General features: G+C 41.7%; 1 protein-coding gene across 5 annotated transcripts; it reads right to left on the minus strand.

Annotated features, from left to right (window-relative positions):
- Positions 1-29: 29 nt before the first annotated feature.
- Positions 30-27,715, minus strand: rc3h2 (ring finger and CCCH-type domains 2). 5 transcript variants are annotated; one of them, XM_056403368.1, is made up of 20 exons: positions 27,133-27,715; positions 18,378-18,700; positions 18,121-18,238; positions 17,273-17,554; positions 16,209-16,384; positions 14,436-14,636; positions 14,131-14,263; positions 12,997-13,115; positions 11,507-11,619; positions 10,787-11,107; positions 10,113-10,315; positions 9,678-9,985; positions 9,447-9,593; positions 7,903-8,040; positions 6,392-6,556; positions 5,986-6,238; positions 5,721-5,805; positions 4,827-5,034; positions 4,561-4,724; positions 30-4,426 (listed from the first exon to the last, which is right to left on the minus strand). In XM_056403368.1, the coding sequence occupies exons 2-20, from the start codon at positions 18,606-18,608 to the stop codon at positions 4,279-4,281; spliced, it is 3,513 nt and encodes a 1,170-aa protein (XP_056259343.1). In that variant the 5' UTR covers positions 18,609-18,700; positions 27,133-27,715; the 3' UTR covers positions 30-4,278. The 5 variants fall into 5 exon arrangements, with proteins under 5 accessions (XP_056259343.1, XP_056259345.1, XP_056259344.1 ...); XM_056403370.1 differs by having other exon boundaries at positions 9,678-9,988; positions 17,273-17,506; positions 27,133-27,711; XM_056403369.1 differs by having other exon boundaries at positions 9,678-9,988; positions 17,273-17,524; positions 27,133-27,711.
- Positions 27,716-27,774: the final 59 nt, after the last annotated feature.

Below are 27,774 nucleotides of genomic sequence, written 5' to 3' on the forward strand. Positions count from 1 at the left end.
TTCACAAAGGATGACAAGAACCAAACAGACATAATCAGTTGTCGGTTTATTGTAGCATGCAATTTCAAGTGCTAAAATCTTCCTTTTCGTAATTCCATCTCTCAGTGCAAACACAGAAGCAGTATGCTGCTTGGCCAAGCTGTCTGTAAGTCAGTGTAATACAGGTGAACAAGCCAGAAAATGCACAGAAGAATCAGTCAGTCAGTCAAACAATACTTAAACCATCAATCATTAATAGCACATTAATCATCATCACCATAGGTTAGACCTACTCCATTCCTGCATTACCGAACAGTTAGGTAAAAGGGAAACCTTTCACAATGTGATATTTCCAAGGAAATAAATGGAATACGTAACAGTATTATTCATTATGGGGACATTTTAGATATGCTGTCTCTTAAGGATTTTATTTTCCTCATTCTGAAACATTACACAACTGCCCCAATGATTTAAACATTTAAATATAGCTGATTATCACAGGTTGTATAAATGAGCGTCTATACTATAAGTCCATCTAATGATGGTGCCAGACTGTATACAATGACGGATGTGTACCATCTCTTAATAGTTCATTTACATTTCAATCGAACAATAGATTCGCAAATAAAATGTCTAATACAGACATGAATAGTCAGAAAACATCAGTTCATCATGTTTCACAATCAACAAACAAGCTTTTTCCCATATAATATAGAATGATGAGACACTTTCTTGTCTAATAAAAAATTTCAACAGTTTCAGCAAACTCTCAAATTCAAAACAGAGAAGCAGACTTAGAATATACTAAGAAGGAAAAATACCACAACAACAACCAAATGTGGTCATAACAATAATAGTAATAACAATATAATCTCTATTAAACAATAATTAATTCTCATGAGCAAACAAGTAAAATGCTGCAAGCAAACTTCAGCACTTGACGTGGCCACACAGTGGGCATGTGCAGAACTCTTACAGCGCTGGGTGTGTTGTATCACAACTACAGAATCATCAGTACTCCTCCGCCATTACAAGAGGGACTATATCACATGCATGAGGCAGGATGCAGGGAGGACAGAGGTGGTGGGGTGAAGGAAAGTGGGGTGGGGGTGTGTGTGTGGGGGGGGGGCGTGGGGTGATGGGTGGGGGTGGGGGTGGGAGTGGGGGGGGGGCGGGCACCCCACTTGGAGTACACCTGCTGGCAGTGATGGGGTGGAAATTAGTGCAGTGCAATTAGCCACTACAGCAGTGCTCAATAGACACTTTTAAAGGAAACAGGGAGTATCACTTTGACATAAGTTCAATACTCACAATACTGTTTTTACATACAGTAGTGCCCAGCCCTTTCCCATGAGAGCTAGAATAGCAAAATCAATATTGATACTGAGAGGCAAAAGAAAACACTGGCAAAGTAAACACTGGCAAACATTATAATCATCGTTAACACTTTATCCCATTTTGCTCTGGGTGAAAGGATCAGTTATCAACAAGTGAAATTCAGGTAAATACTTCCACAGAATATTTAAAGTGATGAATATAGAAAAAGCCAAAGTACTAGCTGAGCAACTTAAGTCTTCCCTGAGCGATTCAGACAGACAAGGATCTAGCTTCCTCTAATGGAACAAAGTAGAATTACAAGAGAAGTGTCTTAACTCCTCCACTTGACTGAGCCTTTCCCTCCTCGCATAAGTGTACAGCTGAGGAATATGAAAAGCTATAGGAACATTGCAGGGATTGATTGTACTGTACTGTACACAACATGGCACTTAACGTTACATGACTTCAAAGCTGAAGTTGTAAACAGATGCAGAGCGACAGTGGGTAGCTGAGGCTAATTTCATGACTTGGAGCAGCTGAAATCCCTGCGCCAGCTCTTGCCTTTTACAGGTCAGAAATTAACACTACAAAACATTTCTCCAAAATGGTATTATCACATCCAAGTCACGCTGAATTGTTCAGTCCAGTTCTTCGTTTTCTCTACCCGCTTCTCTCAGCAGTAGGGTGGAAGATAAGACAGAAACCCCAAGAAGGTCACCAGTCCATCATTTCAGTGTTCGTTCTCTTCAAATTGTAACTCAAAAACCTTTCCTCATTTGTACAGCCATTCTGCCATCCTCTAAAATGGGATTTAAGATATAACTTGAGGGGAAGGATGCTGCTACTTGCCTCTTGTGGAGTTTTTGAGACAGTACAGTAGCTTAGGTGAGAGGAAAGCAAAGAGGGAACTTGAAAGACGCAAAAGATTAGTTAACCCTCCGTTTTTTCTTTCTACACAAATCTCATAAGATTTAGAGCGGGTGTAAACAAACTCAGTGGAGTCTCCATGACTTTAAATCCTGTGTATATAAGATGGGTTAATGTTTAATGCTAAGGTCTTTAAGACTAAACCACACATGACGAGATGCCTCATATCTATAAAAGGGAGTGAGGCAAGGCTGGTCTGTATGGAAATCACCCATACTGCACAAAATAACAGTGAACTAGACTTTGGTGGACTTTACTGACGACAGCACATCTGGTGGCCAGCAAACACAGAGAAACATCAGACAATGTGAATTAAAACATAAGAAACAAAACAAGAGTAACAAAGATCCTGATACAAAATACCCCGACGAACAACTTCACAGAAGTTAGCAATGCATAAAATAAAACGAACCAAAACTTTTTAAAATGTTAAACAAAGACACAGCATGAAGAAACACAAGAATTTGGTGTCCCTCACATTTTTGTAGGCCTCAGCTTGAGAAATCATGCATGACCTCTGACTATTGTTTACACAGTACGTGAATGTGACTGGGCTGGAAAAGCACAGAAAAAGCCATGGGCTTACAAAGATGTGACTTCCAGTGTTCGGTTTGTCGGATCACGGTTACGTGTAAGATCACGCCTCTGAAATGAGACAGGAGTCAGTCAGTGAGCGTGGACAAACGTCATTGTAGAGCCCAAGTTTTATACAACACCAAGGAGAGAAAGGCCACTGTATTGCATGTTTGTGTCTGCTATGTGTGGATGACAAGTTTGTGCGCACGTGTATTTTGTGTAGTTGTGTGTGTGTGTGTGTGTGAGAAAGAGAGAGAGAGCTGTGAGACTGTCCTCGCTTACAGTCGGCAGGGTTAAATGCCAGTACCACTAAGGGCACACAAAGATGAAACAGCAGTTTTTGAGGCTGACTGTGAGTGTATGTGGCTCGAACAGAAATCTACTAAATTATCTCCATCCACAGCTCAAGATACAATTTATTCACAGAAAGAATTGCTTTGTATTCTTTAGTTATGCAGACCGAGTCAACTGAGAAAATATGTTAGTATAGCTAGTATAGTAGTTTACTTTGTTCATCCTTCGTGACTTTCGGCGATCAATGATCATTATCAGGTTCAGTTTATGACTGTGTCATTGTGCTCTGTAATCTTGTGACAGTTAAGGGAATTTGAAGGTCAACATTTAAATCATATGACTTATAAAGGACAGAGGCTTGTTTCACTATCAGTATAGTGAAGTCCTCTGTTTCCTGCAGTTTTTTCCTTTTTAATTTTATTGGAGCGTTGGAGCGCCCTACACATTTTTGCTCTCAGTATTATTACATCTATCTCTTTGATGTTTTAGGAAATACTTATGAAAATGTGTAATGCAGCAACACAAGAAAAGCTAGAAACTAAACCAATGGCTAAACAAATGCCTTAACATGTAGAGATATAGAAAGAAAAATAATTGGCAGATATCCGTAAGGTGGCAAAAAGTTTCAAAAGGGGATAAATAATGCCAGGTTTGTGTGAAGTTTTGTTTGGACAGCTATGTGGTGCTGGGTTATAAACCAGTGCTGTATCAAAGAAATCTTGAAAACTGAAAAAGTGGCATTTGTCAGCGGTGATGGACGACAACAAACTGGACGATGCACAGTATAAACCTCAGGAGTTTATACATGTAGAGAGAGCAATCATGTGGCGAAGATGGTGTGAGATCTCCAGCCTTTCTCCTAAATGTGATTTAAACTGCAAACAGGGACAAGTTCAGCATCTACAGATCCTTATTAGGCATTAGAAGTGAAATCACTAAATTCTCTGTGGAGCTATATATTGGTGAAAATGACTACTTAGGAGGCAGGACAGTGTGTTTTCTCTTGCCCCTTGCGGCGTGGCGCAGCACAGACTGGTGACCCATATCTGTCAAGTTTTATTTAGGCATATGATTTACAAATATGAAGGCTGGAATTAAATGGTATTCCCTTTAACCAGGATCTGGTTGTGGGCTAGCAGCTCAGCGCTAGCATTGATACAGGTCACTGTCTGACTTTGTGTCCCCTTAGCTTCCATTGAGCAGCATCTCTGTCCCGGGCGTGTCTGGACAAGCCCGGGTGGAAGTGTCCCCCAGTCGAGAAGGTCCAGTCCGCAGCACCAGCTTGCCTACGCCCAGACCTCCTGAGACCAACCCTCCAGGAGACAGAGACTTCCTGGAAAACAGAGAGAAAGGAGGAAAGGAAAAAAGCAAAGAGGCAGGGAGGAAGAAAGAGTAAGACAAATCAAGTCCAATACAACTCAGATTGTGGTTCTATCCTGTTTGATAATGGTTACCATGGTAATTCACCTGAAGGCCATCTTTTTCAGCAGGTGAGCATCCATCTTTTCTGTCGAAGGACCCTCTGTTTGGGGGCGCTCCTCGACAGGGGATGAGATGAGGGGAGAGGAGCAGGGAGGTGGGAGGAGGTGGGAAGCATCCTGAGACTGTGGGGTAGCCAGGTCTAAAGACTCCTAGGAGACAGAGATGATAAAAAAAAAAGAAAGATGAGAAGGGGGTTTGGTTGTGCTTTGATGTATTACATTTACACTTCAGTAATACATCATCACACCAACCTGAGACTTGATCTCCTGGTGGTCTGAATCCTCCATGTCCAGAGCGCACAGTTCCAGCTCAATGTCTCGGCCTGGGTCCGGTTCGCTCTCGGCCCGCTCCCGGTCCTGGCCGTAGGCGGTCTGGTGGGCCTGCAGATCGGAAACAATTTTCTCTCCGCTGCTTATTGAAGTGCGACGGCCACGCAACTCTGATGCACACAGCTGCTCACTGAAAACACACAGAGAAACAAACAAACACAAAGTTGCTCTCTAACTTTCAAAAAGTACAATGGAGAGAATGTAACAAAAAAAAAATGCAGTGATTTAGAGAACACTTAGTTTCTTAGTATCATTATCCCTGATATCAATAGAAAGAAAAAGATGAGGGTAAAATAAAATAAAACAACTACATGGTCATGATGCCTTACATTATGCATTAATGACCTGGTATTGGTAGACAAAATGTGGCATTAAAATACTACAATATTAATAACACAAATCGTGATAAAAAAAGAATGTCAGTGTCTTGGAAAATATGTTAAAAGTTCATTAGAGACATGAATGCAGAGGGCTTTCCTGACTCCTTTTCGTGCCAGCCCAGTGGGTTTTTACCAACCAGCTAGCAGCTCTATTTTTAGTCTGACCACAGAGAGGAAATGACTGCTAAACAAAGAGCGAGGCGAGGGATGAGAGAGCAGGAAGGAGAGCGAATGTGTTAGGAACAATCACAAATGAACCCCTATGACAATATCCAATACTGCACGGCACGTATGGTTCAATTCAATATTCAATACTCAGTTCTTAGTTCTTTCCATGCGGGGTTTTTGTGTGCTTCCCCACAGTTCAACAACATTTAAGACCTGTAGTGAAATTAACTGCTAAAAACAGATTTCAGAGAAAACAAAGGCGTTGTACCTCTCTAGGAAACTGGAGTGGCTGGAGGAGTCTGATCCTCTGGAACTCCACCTGTAGTCACTGTGATCCAAGTGGGGGTTGTAATCTGTGATAGACAGACAAACAAATATGTAAACAATGCAGACAAAAAAAAATCAAAGCAAAATTAACTTTAAAATAATAAGTATATAGAAATATAATGTATGGATGTATGCTATAAAGATAAGGGACAGCTCAACGGACTGTGCTTTGTTCCGTCCTTTCTCTCTCTTTTATCCCTCCTTACCTTTAAAGTTGATGGGTGTGGTGCTGGCGCTGCTTTGGCAGGCTGTGGCTTGGACGGGGTCAGTGGTGTGGTAGCCCGTGCGTGACGCCCTGGATATGGCGCCCCACTTGGAGATAATGGGCCCCTCACTGAAGGGAATGATCGGGTCCTCGTCTTTCAAGCGGCGGTAGTGATCCAGTGAATGCAGCCACCGCTTCCCGACACTACTGCCACTGCTGACGCCACCACCCCCGCCTCCATTACTGTCTAACTCCTGCACGAGAAAACCAAGGGACGCCGTTCGAAAGAGAGCAAAGTCTTAAATACACCGAAAAACACAGTGATACTAAAGTGAAAAAGACAATTTGTCTTTGGGTGTGAGTCTGAGCGTCTGCGCCTCCCTGTGGGTGTGGAAAAAGAGTCTCACCGAGTGATCTGAGCAGGAGTGAGCCGAGGTGTGGGTGAGCGTTTCGGGCTCAAAGGGGCTGAGGCAGGGGCCGATGGTACCACAAGACCACGGAGAGTAGTGAGCTAAACTTTCCTCGCCTCTGAACCTGCAACCCACACACTGACCTCCGCTGCTCTCCACATGCTGAAAGAGAGAGAGAGAGAGAGAGACAATTAAAAATGACAATGAAACATATTCCTCTGCTTCCTCTGTGTGTGAGAGACTTGCTCCTGTTGCTAATTCTAGCTTGATCTGTCCCAGAGGTCGCAGGGATTACGAGGATTTGCGGATCTTTCTCGACTTTGGGGGCCTCTGAGGACAACAGCTGCAACTTTTGCCACCACTGACTTTCAGCCAAGCATTTGCTTTAAAGAGACAGACAGAGGGATGTAGCAAGTAAATTGCTCTCTTAATTGCAGCTATGTAATATTCATAAATATACAGTGATAGTTCAGGTGGCACAATGGCTCAGTGTTAGAACGTCCTGGGTTTGAATCCACGGGTTGGTTAGGACATTCCCTCTGTGGACTTTGCATGCTCTCCCCATCATGCCTACATGAGTGCATTTATACATTAGACAAAGCAGATCAGTTGAATTGGAGACTCTAAGTTGCCTGTAAGCATGAATGTGAGCCTGTCTGTCCATCCTGTGATAGACTTGTGACATCTCTAGAGGGCACTCTGCCTCTCACCAAATGTGAGCTAGGATTGGCTCCAGTCCCAGCAAAATCCTGCACAAAATAAGCAGGTATAGACAACAGATACATGGATGGACAAGTGAATGAGTAAATGTGTTATGCATCGGGTGTGAGTTTAAGGAAGGTTCATACACCTCAAGTACCGGCACTGGTTTCTCACTAATTTGGATCTATGCTGTCGTGCCGATGCTGACATGCTGCCACTTCGCTGTCATCCCTGTGGCAAGCACCAGACATCATTAAATAGAAATAGCCAGTATTTTTGCCCATGGTCTTGTTTGCTTATGCTTGTTATGCAGAGGCATCCAAATTAAATTGAGTCCAGTAAACAAACACTTAAAAAGTCCTTGTGGTTTCTCTAATAAGAGCTTCATTTTAAAGTGGATATCGTCAGAAAAACATCTAACGTGCTGTTAAACAAAGCTTTACCCAGCTGAAAGCCTGAGTCACTGCTTGCTAAAGTCTCTCCTCTCGCTTTCTCTGATCCTCTCTCTCTCACACACACACCCACACATGCACATGCACACGCCACAACTGTGCATTGCTATGATATCTTCCTCCACAGTTGCTAAGCAACTATCTCTCACTTAAATAGCATTGGACACAGTGGAAACGCAAGCTTTTTGGGATGGGAATTAAATCCAACATTTTTAAAAAATGGTAAAATACATAAGCAAATCATTACTCACAGTTTGATTTGGCTGCAGTGACAGCATTAATAAACTGGTCATGGTGGCCTATAAAATCTCTTAATGAGTGGTACATATGTTTTATCGCTTATTTGCTTCCTACCTCCGTTCCAAAATCGATGGTGAAGATGGGGGAGGACTGTGAGGGTCTGTTGGTGTTGTGATGGTGGTGGTGATGAGCCCACTGTTCCTGCTTCCTTCTGAACAGATCCTCGTAGCCCAGAGGAACACGACCGTAATCCTGCCGAGGCAGTGTTGGAAAAGAGAGGAAACGTGAGGAAGGGAAAACAGATCATGATATTAACATCATCATATCAATATTATATTCATAGTACATTGATCAACAATTTAGCAATCATGCCATTAGGTATCTAACAGATAAGACTGAAACCATAAACTGATCATTACCATTCAGAATCAAATAGGACTACTGATAAAGCATTAATAACACAGAATGTTAGGTTTTCAGTTGTGTCTCAAAGGAATATGCAGATTTGGATCCAATCTTCCTCCATGGTTTAGGTGCTCTGATTGCATTTCATGTTTGTGCTGTGCAACACAACAACCCTCATACTTTAAGCTAAGCTGTTAAGTGTCTTATAAGCCCATATGGGCTGGGCACCAGAGGTGCAGGACACTCAAATAAACGATCAATCCTGTTATTGTGTCCCGCTATATTGTATACTGTACATGCACATGGTGGAAAATTGCACAGCATTGCATTGCAAAATGTGTGTGTTAATGCTTGTTGGCTCCTGCACAACTGAGAGATCTTTTTATTGGGTGCTGGCTTAAGTCTCGGGGTTCAAGTCTTGCCACAAATCTCTATGAATTATTCTTTTATGACACATTTTTAATTAAAGAAGCTTTTCAACATTGTTGTTTTTTTTACCATTATATTATATTATATTATATTATTGAAACAATTGCTGTCCACAATTGAAATGTGTTGATGGCGTCTTTAGTATTGCAGCAGCCATACTGGTAATGCTATATGATGATGTGAGAAACAGAGAAGTGAGTGGGGGAGGCAGATACATATTTGGATGAGAAGTGGGAGGACAACAGAGGAGGGTGAAGCTACATACTGCAGCTCTGTTGCTGGCAGTGGAGGTAGAGGTGAAATGACATGTGGGTGTAAAAAGAGAAACTGAAGGAAAGGAAATGCTGCAGAAAAGAAAGCAGCGATAAATCTCTTCAGTGTAAGAGAGACCAACATCAATACCCAAGAGATGTTTCATGACATCAAGAAATGAAACACAAAGGAAATATTTCTAATATTACCCTTAGCTGAGAGCATTATCTTTTAATTGTTGCATGGCTCAGAGTGGATTATCCCTTTTATAGTATGCCCACTTATCAATAATTAAAATAAATGGTCTTTTTTTAAAGCCTTACTCACTTTAAATAGATACTGCGTTGGCACTGCTACTGTCAACGTTGGAATAAACGTCACTAAAACAAGTGGGAGAAGCTGTAGCCGAGTAAAAGCCAGTTAGCACAGTTTTTATTCTATTATGTGTCTTAAACTAAATCAGTGACACGGACGGTATATATCGCACGTGTGTTGTTATCTGAAAATAAATTCCTCCAGCCAGTCGGAAGTGAGCACTAGACGTGGTGTAAGATGTGTATTATTTCACTGACCCTGTGTAGCCCTGCACGGTGTTCAGCTCCAGAGCAGTAGTTGCTGTCTAGAGAGTTGAATCTCTCCCTGAGTGGAGGCTGGTAGACAGAGGAGTGCAGCACCTCTGGAGGCAGTGAGTTACTCCGGGCATCCTCTCTGTGGTACAGCTGTAACAGCAGTTGTGATTGTTATCAATAAAGTTGCAAAATGATTTAATTATATAGTAAGATGATAATTAACTGAAGGCTCACCTGAGGCCTCCATACTCTCCTGCTGTCATACAGGGGAGCATAAACCCCATGAGCAGGAGCCAGGGGCCCATACTGAGGCTGCCCCGGGTGGGGATGGAAGGCAGGACCCATCCGATCTCTAGGTGGGTGTGGTGGGTACCCAGAGGAAGAGGACGAAGGTGGGTGTGGCGTCTGAGGATCACTGGGGTAGGAAGTTGGTGGAGGGCCGATGGAGGGTGGCAGCGAGGATTCTGGGACGTTGGACGATCGGAGGAAGCGAGCCATGCATGGTTTGTGAGGAGGATGAAGAGTAGATGGGTAGTAAGAACCTGCTGGAGAGGTGAAAGTGAGAGGAGGAAAGAAGAAGGAGAGAAAAGAAGAGCGCATTCATTTACATTTTCCAAAGACAGCAACTCATTTTCTTAATTCTGATTTTTATTGAAAAACTTGACTCACAGGTTGGTTGATAATGGCCTGTGTCATAAGCAGAGTGGGCATCCTGATAGTACAGCTCGGATGCCTGTGAAGGATGTGGTGCACGCAGCATGAACCCGCCATGTTTGGGTATAGGAGCACCACTATCGCCCCGTCCAACTGTGGTCAAGGGAGACGACGCTGAGGAGTGGCTGACTGGAGTCCTGGGAGGAGAGATGGGCTTCCTGAAGGACAGAATGACAATAGACAGAGAGAGAAAGAACAGAGGCTGACTTTGAGATACAAAAGGTCAAACCTTTCCAACAGCATGTAAATGTTGGTGAGGGATTATTTCTCTTCCAAATCATATGCAAATATGCAGTGTGCACAAATCCACACATTTGGGTGACTTGTAAATGTGGATTTGACTAGATTCATTCAAATGTAAATGAAAGAAAACCAAATTTTTTTGACACTGAAATAATCATGTGAAATGCAAGCTGTTGTTATATCTAACGCTGAAAAAAATACCTACACTAAGGGTTTGGAACCATGCATGTAAATACACATTTATATATAGTTTATTTTTATATTGTGCATTAACTTATTGTCCATTGTTTAATTATTTATTTAGACAAATTTGTGCTAAACTGTAAGTAATATTAGGCTTGTCACATGGCTTAATGCCAACAACAGATGCGGATGAATAATCTTACTGTTCTATTGACCCTGACGCAGTTCTGCTGGCGCCAGATAGCCCGTTGGACCCATTAGCCCCACTGGATCCATTTGGCACCGCTCTCTTCATTTCCTCTATCATGTCAGCCCCTCTGGAGATAAGCTGGGGGTGAGTCAGGCCAGGAACTCCCTCCGTCATGGAGGCTCCGTTCTCCCCTGTGCCTTTGAGCCCCTGCCCCACCCCTGCAGACACATCTGTGTGGATGCTGCCCTCCATGGTGAAGGTTTTGCCCATGACCCCGGGTGCTAATGGAAACGCCCGGCCCACACTGCTGCTCTTCTTGTTCCTCAGTCTAAATCTGAGGAGAGAGAGAGAATTAAGGATAATGAGTAAATTCAATACAACTGGGAAGGATTAGGGATGAGTGTGTGCGTGCATACACATGTAGCCTTAGTATTGCAATATTATTGTCACAGTGGACCTCTTGTGAATAAATATATGATTAGATTGAAAAGATTAAAATCTAATTAAAAAGGAGGTTGGGAGAGGCTCTGTAGTGCGGTTACATAAAGATAAAAAAATAACAACATAAAATAACACTGTTGGATAAGCAGACTTCTCTCAAACATATTTATAATATTATAGAGTAATCTTTTTTTATCTAATTGTAAAGGGACATTTGGATAATCTGAGTGTTTTTTTTTCTTGAATAAAGTGAAAACACAGTCTTTCTGAGGTTATGTGAGGGCCCACTCACTTCTCCAGCTCATCCTGTGTGTGTGCGAATGTACAGTTGGTTCCTCGGGGACAGCCTCCCTGCTGACGAAGGTCTCGGCACATGCTGGTCTTATACTTGCTGTTGGCCTGAGGCTGGAAAACACACACAGATACAATACAAATTAAATGTAAAATTAAACAGACACATCACACCTTCTGTTCTTCCAAAGTACACAAGCATTTTATTGCTTTTTCCAGCACAACAGTGTCATGTGATTTTTATTTGCATGGTTAATATTCAAATATTATTGAAATAGTGAGATGAATCAACATACAACTCTTAGTTTGAAGTTGGAAGTTGTGGTAGATTATAATAGTAACAATCAGTTAAAAGTTAGTTAGTGTTTGTTACTGTTCACTCTTTATAGTGTTTATGCTCTAGTAAACTATATCCAAGGTGATTCCATTATTTATTTGCAGACTGTTACAGTGTCAGCTAAAAGGAAACTTGTCACAGGTCAAAGTCCACAAACAGGGATGGATAGACTACAAAGGAGAGCTGCCAAGCCTCATTAATCTAAAAACATTATCGTATGGTACAAATCATGCATCCAAACACAACATATTCAAAAATTGTTATTGTGTGTTCAGCCATCTTTCCCTTATTTTCTAACGTGGGGAAAAGTAAAAAGAAATGGAAAACACAGAGGTGGATACATGAGGGCAGTGAACTTGTGGTTGCTCTGCAGGGTTGTACACCGGTCGGAAAATATAAAACCACTTTGCCTGAAATTTTAAATTGTTATTTTTTATTTCCTTGCTGAAAGAACTGAAGGCTTATCCTCCTCAGCCCTGGGTAAATATCTCATTATGCACAGTTCAGGACTTCATGACAGCATGCAAGTACAATTGACAGAAATCCATTATCCTTAAAATATTCTGGTGTTTAGATATCGTACAGGTATTAATGTATTCTGAATGTAGTCATATAGATATTCATTTTGATTAGTTATGCAAGAATTTGTTTGAAAGTAGTTGATATTGACAAACAGGTGAAGTTCATTCTCTATTCACTCCACTAATCTACAGTATGCACTGTTAGAGACCAGTTTCAGCCTTCACAGATGCATTATCCGCAAATTGTTAAATTATTTCAATACTGTTGTATCAGTTAAATAATTGATAGTTAAGAGCCATTAGAGCACAGAAGCTTTAAACAATAACTGTTCGTGGCTAGAGACATTTTCATGCCCTCTTAACTATCTTGGATGCAACAGGCAGGAGGAACAAAGTGTGCTGCAGGACCCTGAACAGCTTATCTTCCATGCTGATGGCCTTACACTGTGTCTGGAGGGAGCAGCAGCACAATTCCTCTTCCCCGGCTTGTCTGTCTGTACTATACTGCACTTTTCCATCATGCAAATATTATGTCTATGATCTCTCACATTTTCTGCAATTCATCTCATTTTTTCCAGTGTATCAGATAATGTACATTACTATTAACAATCTCATACTTTCACGTCAGTATACCTGAGGAGTGTCGTGGCTCTTCTTGCTGAAGTTCTGTATGAATTCCACCAGTCCATGAACCACCAACTTCACAGCCAGCATCACACTTTCCAGCTCCTCCCATGATGGCGCTGGGGCATCTGCACACAGATCAACAATGCTGTCTGTTTAGCAGAGCATCTTATCAAGTCCACCAAGTGACAAACCTTGAAAGCATCTGGCACGTGACTCTGAAAATACTGAAAGAACTAAAGGGATCATTGAGATTAAACATCCTCCTTTTTCCATCTATCTCCACTACACAGTATGCTAACTACAAATGACACCCAATGCTGACAATGACAATTTAGCATGCATTTGATAATTAGGACTAGACACTATGTGCGGCTGATGCTTATGTGATTTCCATTAGTTTTGCAGGTATTAGGTCATAAACCAAACTACTGACCAAATTAAAACTTTTATCTTACGACAGGGCTACAAGAAAAGGGACCACATTTCATGGCAATCCATCTAGTAGTTGGAGAAATTAAAATTTTGACCTAATGATGTAGATGAAAAGTCATGGGAGTTATTACAATGTCGAATGCCTGTACCAGATGTTCGTGCAATCCATCCAATAGTTGTGGACGGTCTGACATCGCCTTCCTTGAGCCACATCACTAGCATTGCTAAAAATGTATTGCATTGTTTCCAAACAATTCCTGTTGAGCAGCACTGCAGGGGGGGGGGGCAACATCTGTGGCTTACAAAATAACTGTTTGTGTAAATGCACATAACACAACAATTTCAAATGAGGCAGAATGATATAATGTCATGACGCCTGAGGCACTTGGTTGTTTCATGACAATATAATATCCAAGTTTAGCAGGGAACAACAATACAGAGCAGACTTCTGCATGTCAAACACATCACACACCCTGCTTAGTCACTGTGCATTGCTTAATAAATGTGTAACACACAAGATGAATCAGTACTTTTAATCTTCTGCTTTGCGCTTGCTAATTGCATTTTGATATGCGAGTGCCACAGCTTGCCTATTTTCTTCGAATCTCAATCTCATTTATTTTTGTGGAACTGGACAAACCCTTTATTCTGAGTAAGTGTTCATCATTCAGACTTATTCATCCACATGAATGCTGTTAAAGAAGGTACCTGGATTGTGGTCTATGTTGGCTAGTAGTTCCAGGTGCGGTCTAAGGCTTGTGAGGTTGGCCGGGTCTCCTGTCCTCTGCAGGACGATTGTCAGCTCCTGAACGCTCTTTGCAAACGACTCTGGAGACTGCAACTGTGGCAGAGGATAGAAGAGGAGAGTCAGTCTTTGAAAAAAAAAAAACAACATTTATTTCTCCTGTGCCTCTGTTCTCTAAAGGTTTGTTATAGTTACCATTTGAAATTTTAAAAGTGATTTCTATCAATACTCGATGGTGAAACTAATATGGCAAGTGTAACAACAGTACCTTATCAATGATGGACTGCATATGTGACTTGTGGACCAGGTCTCCGTACAGCAGAGAAGACCACTGCTCAGGTGAGATCCGTAAGCCCGCCTCCATGGCGATGTGGACAATCTGGGCATCGTGTTCTCTCCTGAGAGCCTCATATGTGCGAAACTCTTCCTTCAGCTGCATCAGCGAAGAGTCCTCATCACGCTTAGTCACCTGAGAGGGAGGAAAGGACAGATGATGGAGGGAGACAGGATAAGACAGAGGGTGAATTGAGAGGAAGGTGAGTGAGGAAAGAGACAAGGAAGAAAAAAAAGGATGAATGTATTAGATGGTTATTGTATTTTGTTGTCTCTGATACAGAGGAAATGGAAGAATAATCACCCCAAAATTTTACTTCACTCACTATTGAATATACTACTGTATTAGTATACACCTGGCACTTACAACTTAGTGAGCTGCAGCTGATAATTTAAAATTTTGGCTTCTCACCCAGAAAGAACATTTAGATTTTTTAAAGTATTCTATATCTATTAGCATAATTATCAAATGTTTGAATGCAGAGCCATAATTTATGTTTGTATGGGCAGGCAAAATCTGAGTTATTGTTTTACCTAAATGAATATGTTTCTTAACTTGTTTGGAGCAGTTTCATGTATGTTACGTTCAGGTATGTTAGGGTGACTTATTCCTTAATAATAAATCATATTTTGGTCTGGGAGGTCCCAAGTACCACGAGTCATACTTGTGATTTTCTGATTAACTGTAACAGAATCTACCTACCGGTTTCAGTTTATCTGTATGAGGTGTCTTCAGACTAATGAACTCAAATTCAGATCAGACAAAGGGATTCTCCCCTCTTCAGAATCTGCCCTATGAGTAATCATCACAAGACACCCGCACACTTACAAACAGCTACCACTGAGACAGTCAAAATAACAATTGAACAGAGTCGGATTTCATTATTATCAAAGCTCTTGCTGCTCTCCACCCTTGAGAAAAACACTGTTCCTGCACTTTCATCTATCTTTCTTTGCATCTCTGTGCTGTCTGGCCCTGTCCTGCAAGGCAGGGCAACAAGGGCAAATATAGACTGCTGTTACATCACAAGCAGATAGCTGGCATTTCTGCCCTACCAGCGATGTCTGTCATCAGATAACAGGCACAGAAATATACCCACACACACAAAATATATCAGCAGAAGCACGTATCCTTATTACAAGTATGACTTTTATGCAATATTAGCTGTTGGTATCAGTATTTAGGGAGCGATAATATATAACTTTGATGTCAGATTGGGTCATATTAATGTGAGGAACAATCTGCAGTTGAAAGGGGGTTTTCCAAAGCTCACTTAGACACTGTTTAATTTTGAGAAAATTGTGTTTTTTGTTTATTCTAATTTGGTAGTTCACTTCATGGAAAATATTACACTTAGCTGCCAACAATGATAGTTTTGGAAAACACCTCTACAACTGATTACATAAAAAAATATTAAATTGAAGAACTGTCTCTGGGGTAAAGAAATATGTACTGGTAAATGAGGATCTATTTAAATACCCTTCATTTAATCAGGTCATTTATTATGGCTTGGGTTCTTGGGACACCAGCAAACTGAGGTTCTTTTGTTCAGTTTGACACAGACTACTTTCAAAGAGCTAGCTTTTAATTTTTTATAAATGGAGCTGTTAATAGTGTAGCTTGCTCACATGTTCTTGTATGTGCACATATTTGTGGGTTTGTTGTGTATCCATGTGCATGTGCTCATTCATGTTCCCTGTTCAGTACCTTGAAGCAGGAGGCCCTGTAGAGCAGCTGCACCACGTGGCCTATGCTGGTTTTGGAGGCCTGGGGGAACCGAGCCTCAAGCTTCTGCACTACAAACAAAACCAACACCTTCCTGGACAGAGCTGAGCCGTCCTCCAGAGCCAGTAAAACCAGCTTCAGTGCATCTTCTTGCATAGCTGATGAGGAAGAGTTAGAGGGGGATGTAGGGACAGAGCGAACAGAAGGAGGTTGGGATGGTGGGAGGAAGCAAGACAGAGACAAAGAGTGATGTGAAAAGAGAATCAGGGAAAAATATTCAGCTCAAACACATTCAGTCACAGGTGAGCATGCATATGCATGCCAACACTCCAAACAATGCATATTTAAATTTTCTCCACTGATCAAACCAAGGCTTTTTCTAGCACTTAGAACCAGGTGTCCTCAGACTTTTGAATGAACTCATTCTGTTATCATGATGAGAAACAGTTTCTCAGTCAGAATCTGCCCTATGAGTAATCATCACAGGACACCAGGCACCAACACCAGCAGTCAGTTTGATGAGGCAATCTAAAATGGCAATTTTTTGACACGAGTCCATTCAACTGAAAGGCAATTTATTAAACTCCCATTTTGGATGTTTAACAGTCAAGTAACACGCTCACTGTAATCACATTTTGTAATGAGTGATATTATCTTAGAAAAAGCTCCAGAATTGAGATTAACCAAGCTGAAAAGGGTGAATTATTTATAAAAATTATACTTATACAAACAAGATGTTCTCAAAACTTTGCGTGGCTCATTTTACAGGTCACAAAAAGCTTAAGGTGAGTAAAGTAGTCCACAGCAGCCTTCATTACTTTTAAACCTAAATGATAGTTTTAAATGTCTTGTTGATGATATTTACAAGACAAGATCCAAAAGCTTAATCCTTATGCATCATTATGCAAGTCTCACTCACAGTTATGAAACAATGAAATTTGTTGAATCAGTCTAAAATGTCATTAGTTACATTCATGTCTTACACATGACATGTATAACGTTGCCTCACAGATTTATGCGTTCCTCTGTTTGGCATTCGCACTCACCAGGTCCCAGGAACTGGCATCCACGCGCCCTCACAGCTGCCCAGAGGTTGGCAGAGAGCTGCTGGGGGTTCTGGTGCTGCAGAATGAGCTCTGTTACCGTTCGTTCCCCCAGCGACCGGCCCGCCCGCACCGCCCGCACACGGCCCTCCTCCTCCACCAGCTGGCAGTTCACCAAGGTCACCAGCTTCCTCTGCATGGGCCGACTGAGCACGCTCGGACTCAGGGTCGCCACCCCTGCAGTAGGTGATAGCTCTGTGGTAAAAGAGTGTATCTGTGGAGCTTCTTCACAATGAGAACATATACTTTAGTTATTGGCCATATTCAATTGGATCAAACAATGAAACAAAGAAATCCTTATCCTCCAACCCAAAAAGAAGAGTGGAGCAGATAGGTCTATTATGACACGCTCTGTCTGTGGATTTAAAGGCCTCTTCTTGGAAGGGATGAGCCTTAGAGCTTCTTCTTACATCTAACCTCACCACCAAATCCTCCTTCTTTTTTGTCATTTATGCGTGTCAATTGTCCAAATGATGTTATTAACCAAGAATGATGAATGCTACCATGGCACCGTCACCCAGAATTGGCTGCACTAAGAACCGGAACTACCGGTCAGTTTTAGTAAAGTTAACATTTCTTATCTGGTTACGCAGAGAGTTGAATTTTCCATCAGTACTGTAAAAGTATAGAAGCTTTCAGGCGTCATGACAAGTGTGAGAAGCATGAATGCCAAGTTACACAGGCAGCTCAGCTGCAGCCCCCTCACATTACATACCAAGAGCTTAATTCGCTTTCGCAAATGTCCACAGATCTCAAATTCTTACGTGCACACACAAACACGCACACACTACCTTTTGCTCCGCTGATAGGTTTTAAGAAGAGAGCCAGCTCTTCTACACACACCCTGCAGACCTCATAGTGCTCCACCTCTGCCGCACTACTCAGGCTCACGGGCTGCACATCTGGAACCTAAGGCGCACAGATCATAGCACACACAAGAACACAAGACATTTAAACACACAGACAGGGGACAAAAGTTTGAGTTTTTCTCACTGTGACCCTCTCAATTGACCCATGCATAAACACATGTCCACTCTTCCTGACTCACCTGAGCTCCAACCAGCTGCAGCAGGGCACAGTTGACCGGCAGCATGTCGATATCCGTGCTGATTGGTGTCTGATCAAAGGGGCAGGCTTTGCGGTGCAGTTTGTGTAGGCAGGTCTTACACACCGTGTGGGAGCAGCCCAGGCTGATGGGCTGGTGGCCGCTGCTGTCAAACTCATTGTAGCAGATGGGACAGGACAGGAACTCTGTCCACTGGGCTGCCTGCACTGGCATTCTGCCACCACACCACTGAGGGAGGCGTCGCCAAGCTCAGGGGGAATGCATGTCAACGAGCCCCGACAACAGCACCTGCTCGCCGACGGTGACTGTGAGAGACAGGACATAATGATGTATAGTAATTGAATTGTCAATAGTTGTTTTCCTGTGAAACACCCATATCTGGATGCTGGTAATATAAACAAATAATCAATGAGAATATGATAAAACACAGCTGTAATAATTTAATATGGAAATATATGAATCTTTAAATCACTGTACATTAATAGACACTTAAAATGTTCTTATAGCTGCTTATAATATACTGCTTACTTGGGGTTGGAGTTAATTAGTGATAGTTTTTGTGCACTGACCAGCATGAAAAATACTGTAGAAAAAAAACACCATATGGCATTACTCAACACTATAAGAACATAATCCTATTGTGCTTGCCATCACAATAATATAACCTCCACAATAGCTAGTACAGCATAAATGAAAAGCGTTACACTCCTTTTGTACTTTGTAATAGGACTGAACAATATGCGAAAGTCATAGTGCAATTATATTGGCAGATATTGCGATTGTGATACGAGTCACGATTTCAGTTGGAATGGTAATCTTTGCATTTTCACTGAGAAAAAAAAAAAGGTTGTTGTGATTTTTGTTGGGTCCTGTACCAAACAAGGATGTTCACTCACGTCTGATCATACAGTTGAATCAACAACTGTCTAAAACTATTTTATTACAAACTAAACATTATAATCTTATCATTATAATATACTGCAGGACTGTTGTATTAGTAGCAGTACTAGTAGTAGTTAGCTAGTTACTTTAGCTTAGCAATTAGCATTGGCTTCTCTCTCTCTCTCTCTCTCTCTTGCTCGATGTGTCTTGGATCAACAGATGAACCTGTTCGTCAGAGTGTGGTGTTGTTGTAACTTCACTGTACAGGATTGTGATGTTTATTACAACTTCAGCGACGTCTGCTGTCTAGCCGTCACCACACAACTCCACTTGCCAACCGCAGCTGCTCAGCGTGATATGCTACTACTCGTGAAGTCTAACCAATCGGATGCTGCAGTGGGTGGGTCATCATTCCAGACCACAGGGTGGAGACTATAGACAGGGACAAGTGTTTGCATTACAGCCAAAGTAGCGCATTTTAAATTGGTTATAGGTAAAAAAAAAATTCCAATAATCAGAAAAATGCTGAATATTGCATCCGATAATCATTCAATCCCTAGGGTCCAACAGTTGAAGGAGCAGCATTAATATTATTACTCTTTGAGCACACAGGCAGTCTTCAGTCTCGTTCATTATAAAAGTCATACATTTATTAATTCTCTATAAAATAAGAAGTGGCCACAATCTCAACCCATGTTGCATTAACAGGAAATACATAAAGACCTTTCTGTGAACACAATTTGTACTGTATCAAGTCCAAGTCTATAAATATATATATATATGTACACAGAATTAGCCTAATGTTGCTATGCTGGACTCTAATAACTGAAATATTATGATAAACTGATTCTACCCTCCTAACAGTAAGAAGAAAAACTAAATTAATTTAATTACACTAAATCCATAACAAATATAGGACAGCAAACCAGCTGTTTGAGCACAGTTTTGTTTTCTACATCAACAGAGTAATATATGTTGTAAGAGCACAAAAGGAAAAAGATCATTTAAGAACAGGGGTGGAGACGAATTATCTCCCATAGAGCCCAAAAATTAAACTCCAGGAATGCGTACTGAGCAATAATTTGAGAGCAAAATCAGTCAGACGGAATCATCTTAGCTTCCAATTTTACTCTTTAAAACATATCCTCTTCTTCTGTCTAATAAAGGCTGAGCTCATGTTGAATCATAACAATAGTGCATGAGTAAATCATTGCACAGACTGTTGATAAACACAGACAGTATCTAGAGATTGAGACAGATGAGGCTGAATAATACCAACTTTCTGTTTGTAGGCCAAAATCTCTGTTTATGTCAAATGTTCCAAAACATCTTTTACAACGGACTCTCATTCAGTTTATTTGCTGGGGACAGTCCAGAGGACTGTATTAAACCAGACACAATGCTAAAATACATGATCCAGAGAAATGAAAATAAAAAATATACCCCACCACCACCAAAAAGTAAACTTCTAAATGGATGGAAGGAATTAGGATAAATAAATATTCTGTAGACACTAATTTTAGTTTTACTTTCTATATTTTGACAAAGCTAACACTGCATTTAAATCAAATCCTTTATTTAGCACAGATTTTTTGAACTGACCAACATGCTAGGAAATTTGAGTTAATGGCAAACCTAAACTTTAATAACAGATTATTTATATATTTGGGCTCTCAGTATAATCTTTAAACACATCATTCCCTGCTAGGGGAAACATTTGAAGGTGATTCTTGTCAAGAGGGGGGAGAGACTCATGCTTCAACTGACCCACACCTCCACACCAAAGCACATGAATGCATGATTCATATTTTGGTAACGGTGTTATGTTTTAGTATTGTGTCTTAAAGCCTCAGAAATTCAAAGAACTGCAGAGCCTACTGAGAAGCGAAGTGAAGTAGTCATCAGATCTAAATGAGCCCCCTTTACAAACCTACAGCTTTGCCTGTTGATATCTGCAGCTTTAAAACCATCCTGCTTATGGGTGATGAACCCACAATAACAACACCACTCACATATAATATAAGAGTTATGATGATTCATGATTCATGCTTTCGTTTGATTGTATACTTTCTGAATTCTGTTGAATTCTAGTCACTCTTACTCAAATATTCCACTCTGTACAGTTTTTGAAAACATGCCATACCAGGAAATGTGCCTCCTGTTACGTAATGGTACAGTACAATAGGGTATTTTGTTACTCTTTCTGTGACCTCCTGTATGCTGTTTCATGTATCCTCCCATTAACTGAAAGCAAAATCTTACATAAATACAGGCCAACTTAAAAAAAAAAAAAAAAAGAACATCACTATCCTTTTGACTCAATAATGCAAAGTGTTTTGGACACAGCGTGCAGACAGCCAGCACCTGTTGCTTTCAGAGCCTGTTGCATCTGTTCAAACTGCTCACCAGACATAACAGCAGGTACCCTCAGAGAGCAGGTGCCACAAAAAAGCTTGGAAATTATCTATGGAAATGGGGTTAGAGATACAGTAAAATAATGCCCACACACATACACACACACACCCACAGGGAAAGAGAGAGCGAGAAAGAAGTAAAAAAAGAGAGAATAACTGAGATTAGAGAGGACAAATCACCTAGCTTAACTGATTTGAAAATATGCTGCAGCCAATGTGAGAGCTTGTGCATCCTATATCCCCTACATGTGCACAGAACCCAACCTGTTAACAACAAGATGTATATTTAGGATATTTGTCAAATCACTACAGTGTATGTCTGTGTCCCATGAAAAAACCATGCTACTCGTCTGGAACAATACCAACCCAAAATAAAGACCACCACCCCACCCCACCCCCACTACGTTTTGGAAGAACTGTCTGAGCCTGAAAAACAAACTTATATGGAAAAATAACTTACAACAGTCTCTTTACAACATGAACGCGTTAGAAGAGAAGGTCCAATGGAAAGAGAAAGAGGAACTATCCGCATTACGCACGCCACATTAAACTACAAATATACCATCATTCATCACAGAATTTATTTTAATATCCACCGTATCATATGTATAAATATATGTATATATATAGCCTATCTATGGCGACCTGCCAATTATTACACCAGTTCTACGCACCTTCCAAACTGCCCGCTGCACGCGGTGCCAGCGTCGCCTCCTCGGCCGCGTGGACACCTCCGCTCTGTCCCCGTGGGTCATATTTCCTTCCGCGAGGAGCCCAAATATAACACCAATTACAGCTATTGTAGCCCACAAAGTGCTGAACCACCGTGTGAGGAAGAGTGGGAGGGGATGGGAGGGTGGGGGGTATGGGCAAAGATGGTGGGGATTTCTTATCTTGGCTCGGGAGCCTGGATAAAACTCCCCTTTTTCTCTGTAAGCTTGAAGATCAGGGAGTGGTGCAAACTCTAGGGGCAACTGTTAACCGTGATTCACTTGCTGTAGTCACGTTGACGGCCACCTGTTCCCGCTCTGAGCAACTGCTACATCCTGTTCAACAGAGAGTCCCTGGCAGAATATGAGAAGCCTGGCCTTAGCTCGCGCTCTACCACTGCCTGTCTGTCTCTGTGCAGAAATTATTCCTGCACACATACACACACACACACACACACACACACACACACACACACACACACACACACACAGTGGGCCTTCACTACCCTTAACACTGCCACATCGCAGTAACATTAAAATATGCATTAACACCCCACATGACATGGGGACTACAGAATATGATGGTACACAAAACTTCCAGTAATTGCATGAATGGATCATTACTCATGTGCATAAGCATGCAACATGCAGGCACACACAAGAGAAGCCCCCACAGTCATGAATAAGTCCAGTCTTGTGACAGGGAAAGGTGGGTGTGCTGTATTATTACAGCAGACCTCAACTTCCTCATCAGGCTCTTCTCCCTAGCTGATTATTTTAAAATGAGGAAATCAACCTTTGAGCTCTGTTTTCATTCTCTCTGACTTGTTTGTGCCTGCAGTTGGGTACCTAGAGCGCATTACTCCATGCTTTGAAGTGAAGGGAAACTTGAGGATGTGCCATTTTAAACACACCCCAGCATCAAGACAGACGCATCACATTACACGTCCAATTTTAAGAGCAAAATATCCCTCAAATTGTTGAAAGAAGGCTTTGTAGACCTTAGCAATGATTGGCTGTACTGGCCTGTTGAGCCACCCACTCTACTGAGCGGAGGATGAGAAGTACATTGTGTCTTTACAGCCAACAGTTGGCGAGCTATCATCTGGCTCAGGACAGTGAGTCCTTGCTTGGCCCCCGTCTGAGTGGGGGAGGGCATCTGGAGTTTCCTTTGGCATGTCTCAGACAGAAAGAGAAAGAAAGAAATTGTTTTGAGAGTGTTCTCCAGAACTTTGAGGTACGAGATGTTTTTCACATTTCAGGCCGTCCTCACTTTTCAACGGTCTTTATCGTTTGGACTTAGGTTTAGGTTTATGATTGGGTTAAAATTAGGTTAACTTAAGGGTAAAGGTTGATGTTCTCACATTGCCAGATCTTCCCACCATGTTTGAGCAGCGCCAGCGAATGAAAAAGGTCAGGTAGAAAAAAAACAGGTAGAATTAATCTGGTATGCAGCTGACAAAAAACAGTTGTTTCACATGATGCTTTAAAGGAAACATAAGGACGTAACTGTGCTCAGCCTACCAGAGCGCTTACAAAATATCATTCCACAGGTGAAATATTTTTGATCTTTCACATGGCTTCAGCATTGTGAATGATACAAGATTTTACCTCAGTATTCAGGCATTATGTAGCTTGTTAGCTTGAGCCTTTGTTGTGAATGTTTCTCATAAAAACATGGACTTTGAAAACTGCAGCTGAAAGGGAGCACGGAAGGAAGCAGAATACAGCAGTCGGCCAATGGGAGGCTTATCAAAGCGGTACACACCCACTAGACATGAAGGATCAGGTTATAGTTTGAGTAAGAGCTAAGGTTGTGCATGTAATGATAGAGGGATGTGGTTGTTTTGACCTAATGTGAGTGTGAGTGTGAGTGTGAGTGCATGTGTGTGTGTGTGTGTGTGTGTGTGTGTGTGTGTGTGTGTGTGTGTGGGTGTGTGTGTGTGTGTGCTTGTGTGTGTGTGTGTGTGTGTGTGTGTGTGTGTGTGTGTGTGTGTGTGTGTGTGTGTGTGTGTGTGTGTGTGTGTGTGTATATGGTGTTTTCTCTGTGCATCCTTGGGGGCATTAGTCTCTGATTGTGCTGTGCCATGACATTTAACTGTCACTTTGTAACTCCTACTCAACAATTTCTGTCAGCCCAGTAGAGTGAGGTGACACAGTTACCTCTAATGTACCCCAGTATCTGCAGAGAGAGACATCAGGGACTAATGTAAAGTACTAATTGTATGCCATTTCATGTAAAGTATTAGGATTTTAAGCCAAACAATGCCAGTTTATACAAAATTAGAAACTTAATAAGCTGTTTGAAGTATTTGACAAAGTGACGAGATAGATTAGCTGTGACAGCTACAGACTTGGAGCTTCTTCATTGCGTCTAAGACGCACACCATAGAAATGCAAAATCTCAGGGAGCTGTTTTTTCTTCCTCCTCTTTTTCTCCCTCCATGTTTCCTGCCAATCTCGACAACAAACTGTCATCTAAAGGTGAGAAAATATCAAAAAGTCATCTAAAAGTAAAAGAATTGGCCAGTTGGTAGAGCCACAACAACCAGTAGCAGAGATAAAGAAGGAGCTGTCTCATTGTGGTTGAATTAGCGTCGCGTCATCTGATGGATGAACACTCATGCCCATATCATCCCCAGAAACTGTTCTGTTACACATGAACACACAGAGGTGCACACGAAAAAGAGATCATAAATGGATACATGGACATACACACTACACACACATACACTCACACACCACCATGGAGCATGAGGTGAAGTAATATGAGCACCGCTGACTCCTTCTCACCGTCACTGAGACCCCCGAATTAGAACATTCCATGAAGCAAGTGAGTGTGTGTGTGTGTGTGTGTGTGTGTGGGAGAGAGAGACAGATAGAGAGAGAGAGAGAGAGAGACGGGTTGGTGTCTTCACCTGAGACGCAGATAATACACAAAAACTTTTGAATAACTGAGTTACTATTACTGAAGACACTAATCAGTACAAAACAATGACCACAGTAAATTCTGCATTCTGCAAGACAGTATTACTGCTGTAGTTCACTCATTTTATGAAACACACACACACACACACACACACACACACACACACACATACACACTGTTTTAATGAGCCAGCTTTGTTTATGACAACTCACTTTGCTTCACTTTCATAAATGTGCTAAAGACCTTTTAAACCCCCCACCCCCAACTACAGTACATCTGCATGACCCACGCAGCCCCCTCAGCAACATGCAGTACAATCTGAATTTTAACATAAACCCAACTGCACAGCCTTCTGGGAACAACATAGTGGGGTTTCAGCACAACACTGAAACTTCACACCCACCACATTGCTGAAAAAAAACAAAACCCTGAAATACTTAACTGTCAGTTTAAAGTCATACAAGCTAAGAAGAACAAACAGTAAATTGAGCCCGAGTCTTACAATGTTGATAACAAAGTGCAACGAATTAAATAAGATTGTGTTTATATGAACAAAAACTCTAAGCTTCCTATTTTCTGTTGGGTTGGGAAGCAGCACTTCTCGACTGTAAAGTGAAAACAATGCCTGTCAACTCAGTGTGCACATAAATGATGAAGAGAAAGTTAAACTTTAACACTAAGAACTGTCGAAGCTTGTTAATCTCTTGACAGACTCTCAACAGGCACACAAACACCAGTAAACAGCACGCTGGGAAGTGTATAGATAACAAAATGAACAAGCAGAAATGACATAACATCACATCACACACCTTCATACACATCATTTAGAATTTAGTTTTTCTATAGACACGAGTTTCAATGGTGGCAAAGTGGGTATTTTCCTGTGATATTTGCAATGTGCTGCTCCATAATTTATTACAGGATTACTACAGTGGTTTCACCATGTCTGCTCACTTGTTTTTGAGTGTACAGTAGGGATATGTGGGTCTGTGAGATTATTTATTCATAATGCCTGTCATCACAGTGTGTGGGGGTAGTGTCTGGATGGGAGGCAGGGCAAACATATAGCTCAGATGCTGCTATATTATACAACATATATACATTAAAGGCCTGTGAGATGCGTCTGCAGTAACAGGAGCTATATGCAGTCTTAGAGAACCATCAGTTTGTTACAGCCTTCGATAATATTGTCAGAATATCAGGTTGCTTCCAGTTGCAAATCAGCAGGTTATAGAGTAACCTCCGTCATGACAGGCTGCTGCATACTTAAACTTTATGATGACAGTGCTGCATTTCAGGCTGAAGGCTACAGTAAATAATATGCAACACCTGAGCTAAAACTACCCAGCTTTCAGCTCAGGAATCACTTTAAGTGATGTTGCTCTATGAATTTGCACAAATTCCTATCACCATGCTTGGGAAGTAGCACCAACCAGTCTCCACCATTACAGCAGCATATCTACAGTTTCATGCTGCATTTAGAGCATTCAATGAGTGCCTCAACTCTTTCTAAAATCAACCCTGGTTTGCATTGGCAACTGACTATAAGATACGGGCCCATAATTTCAATACAACCTGCTTCTTGTAATATTCCATCAGCACCAGTTCCAGAAATTGGTGATGAGCTGGGAGCTGAATAGTTCCAGGGGTATATATAATTTCTGAAATCTGTAGGTGCTAAAGGATCTCTGATCTTCAGCGGAGGAAAACAAAAACAAGTAAACGGGCTTTGCACACATCAAACAAAATCTCAATTAGAGGTGCAGGAGAAAGTAGCGCGCACCTCTGGATAAGTCACTTACCTCACGCACTATACCAGAGCACCAGGATAAACATATTCATAGACATCCACAGGAGCGCATCAAAATAATGATAATAAAAAAAACAATCTTCATCAGATGCAAAACAACCGCAGCAGCCAGCCCAGGGAGACAGTTCTTGAGGCGAGAGCGATTTGGCACTGCATCTCAGAGCATTAGACACAGGTCCCTTGGTCCAGTTTTGATCCTCTGCCCCCCTTTAGTACGTGATGGACACGTTCAACTCAGGTACAGCGAGCCACACACCCTCAGCTTGACAAACCGGGGCTGAGAGGAGATGGTTGTATCGCTCCGCCGGTGATGGTGCCTGAACTGCGCCTCGCACTCACCACCGGGATGCACAGGCAGAGAGCTGCTGCACGGCTACGCATCATCCATACTTCGGCCCCGGTGACGCGGTTTTGTTAGCTCGATCCGACGATTTAACAAAAATGGCTTGTAGGTAATTGTCAGAGGAGCAGCGCAGGGCACTATTTTAATAGCGAGCAAGGATAAAAAAGATGTAAAGGGGCAAGCCGGAACAAGCCGCTTTTCGAGGCGTGGGCTGTCTGGTTTTAAAGGAACAGACCGAGAGGCAGAACAGCAGCAGCAGCAGCAGCAGTAGCAGAGGATGCGCTTCGACAA

Source organism: Seriola aureovittata, chromosome 18 (assembly GCF_021018895.1).
Source record: "Seriola aureovittata isolate HTS-2021-v1 ecotype China chromosome 18, ASM2101889v1, whole genome shotgun sequence".
Classification (NCBI taxonomy): Eukaryota; Metazoa; Chordata; class Actinopteri; order Carangiformes; family Carangidae; genus Seriola; species Seriola aureovittata.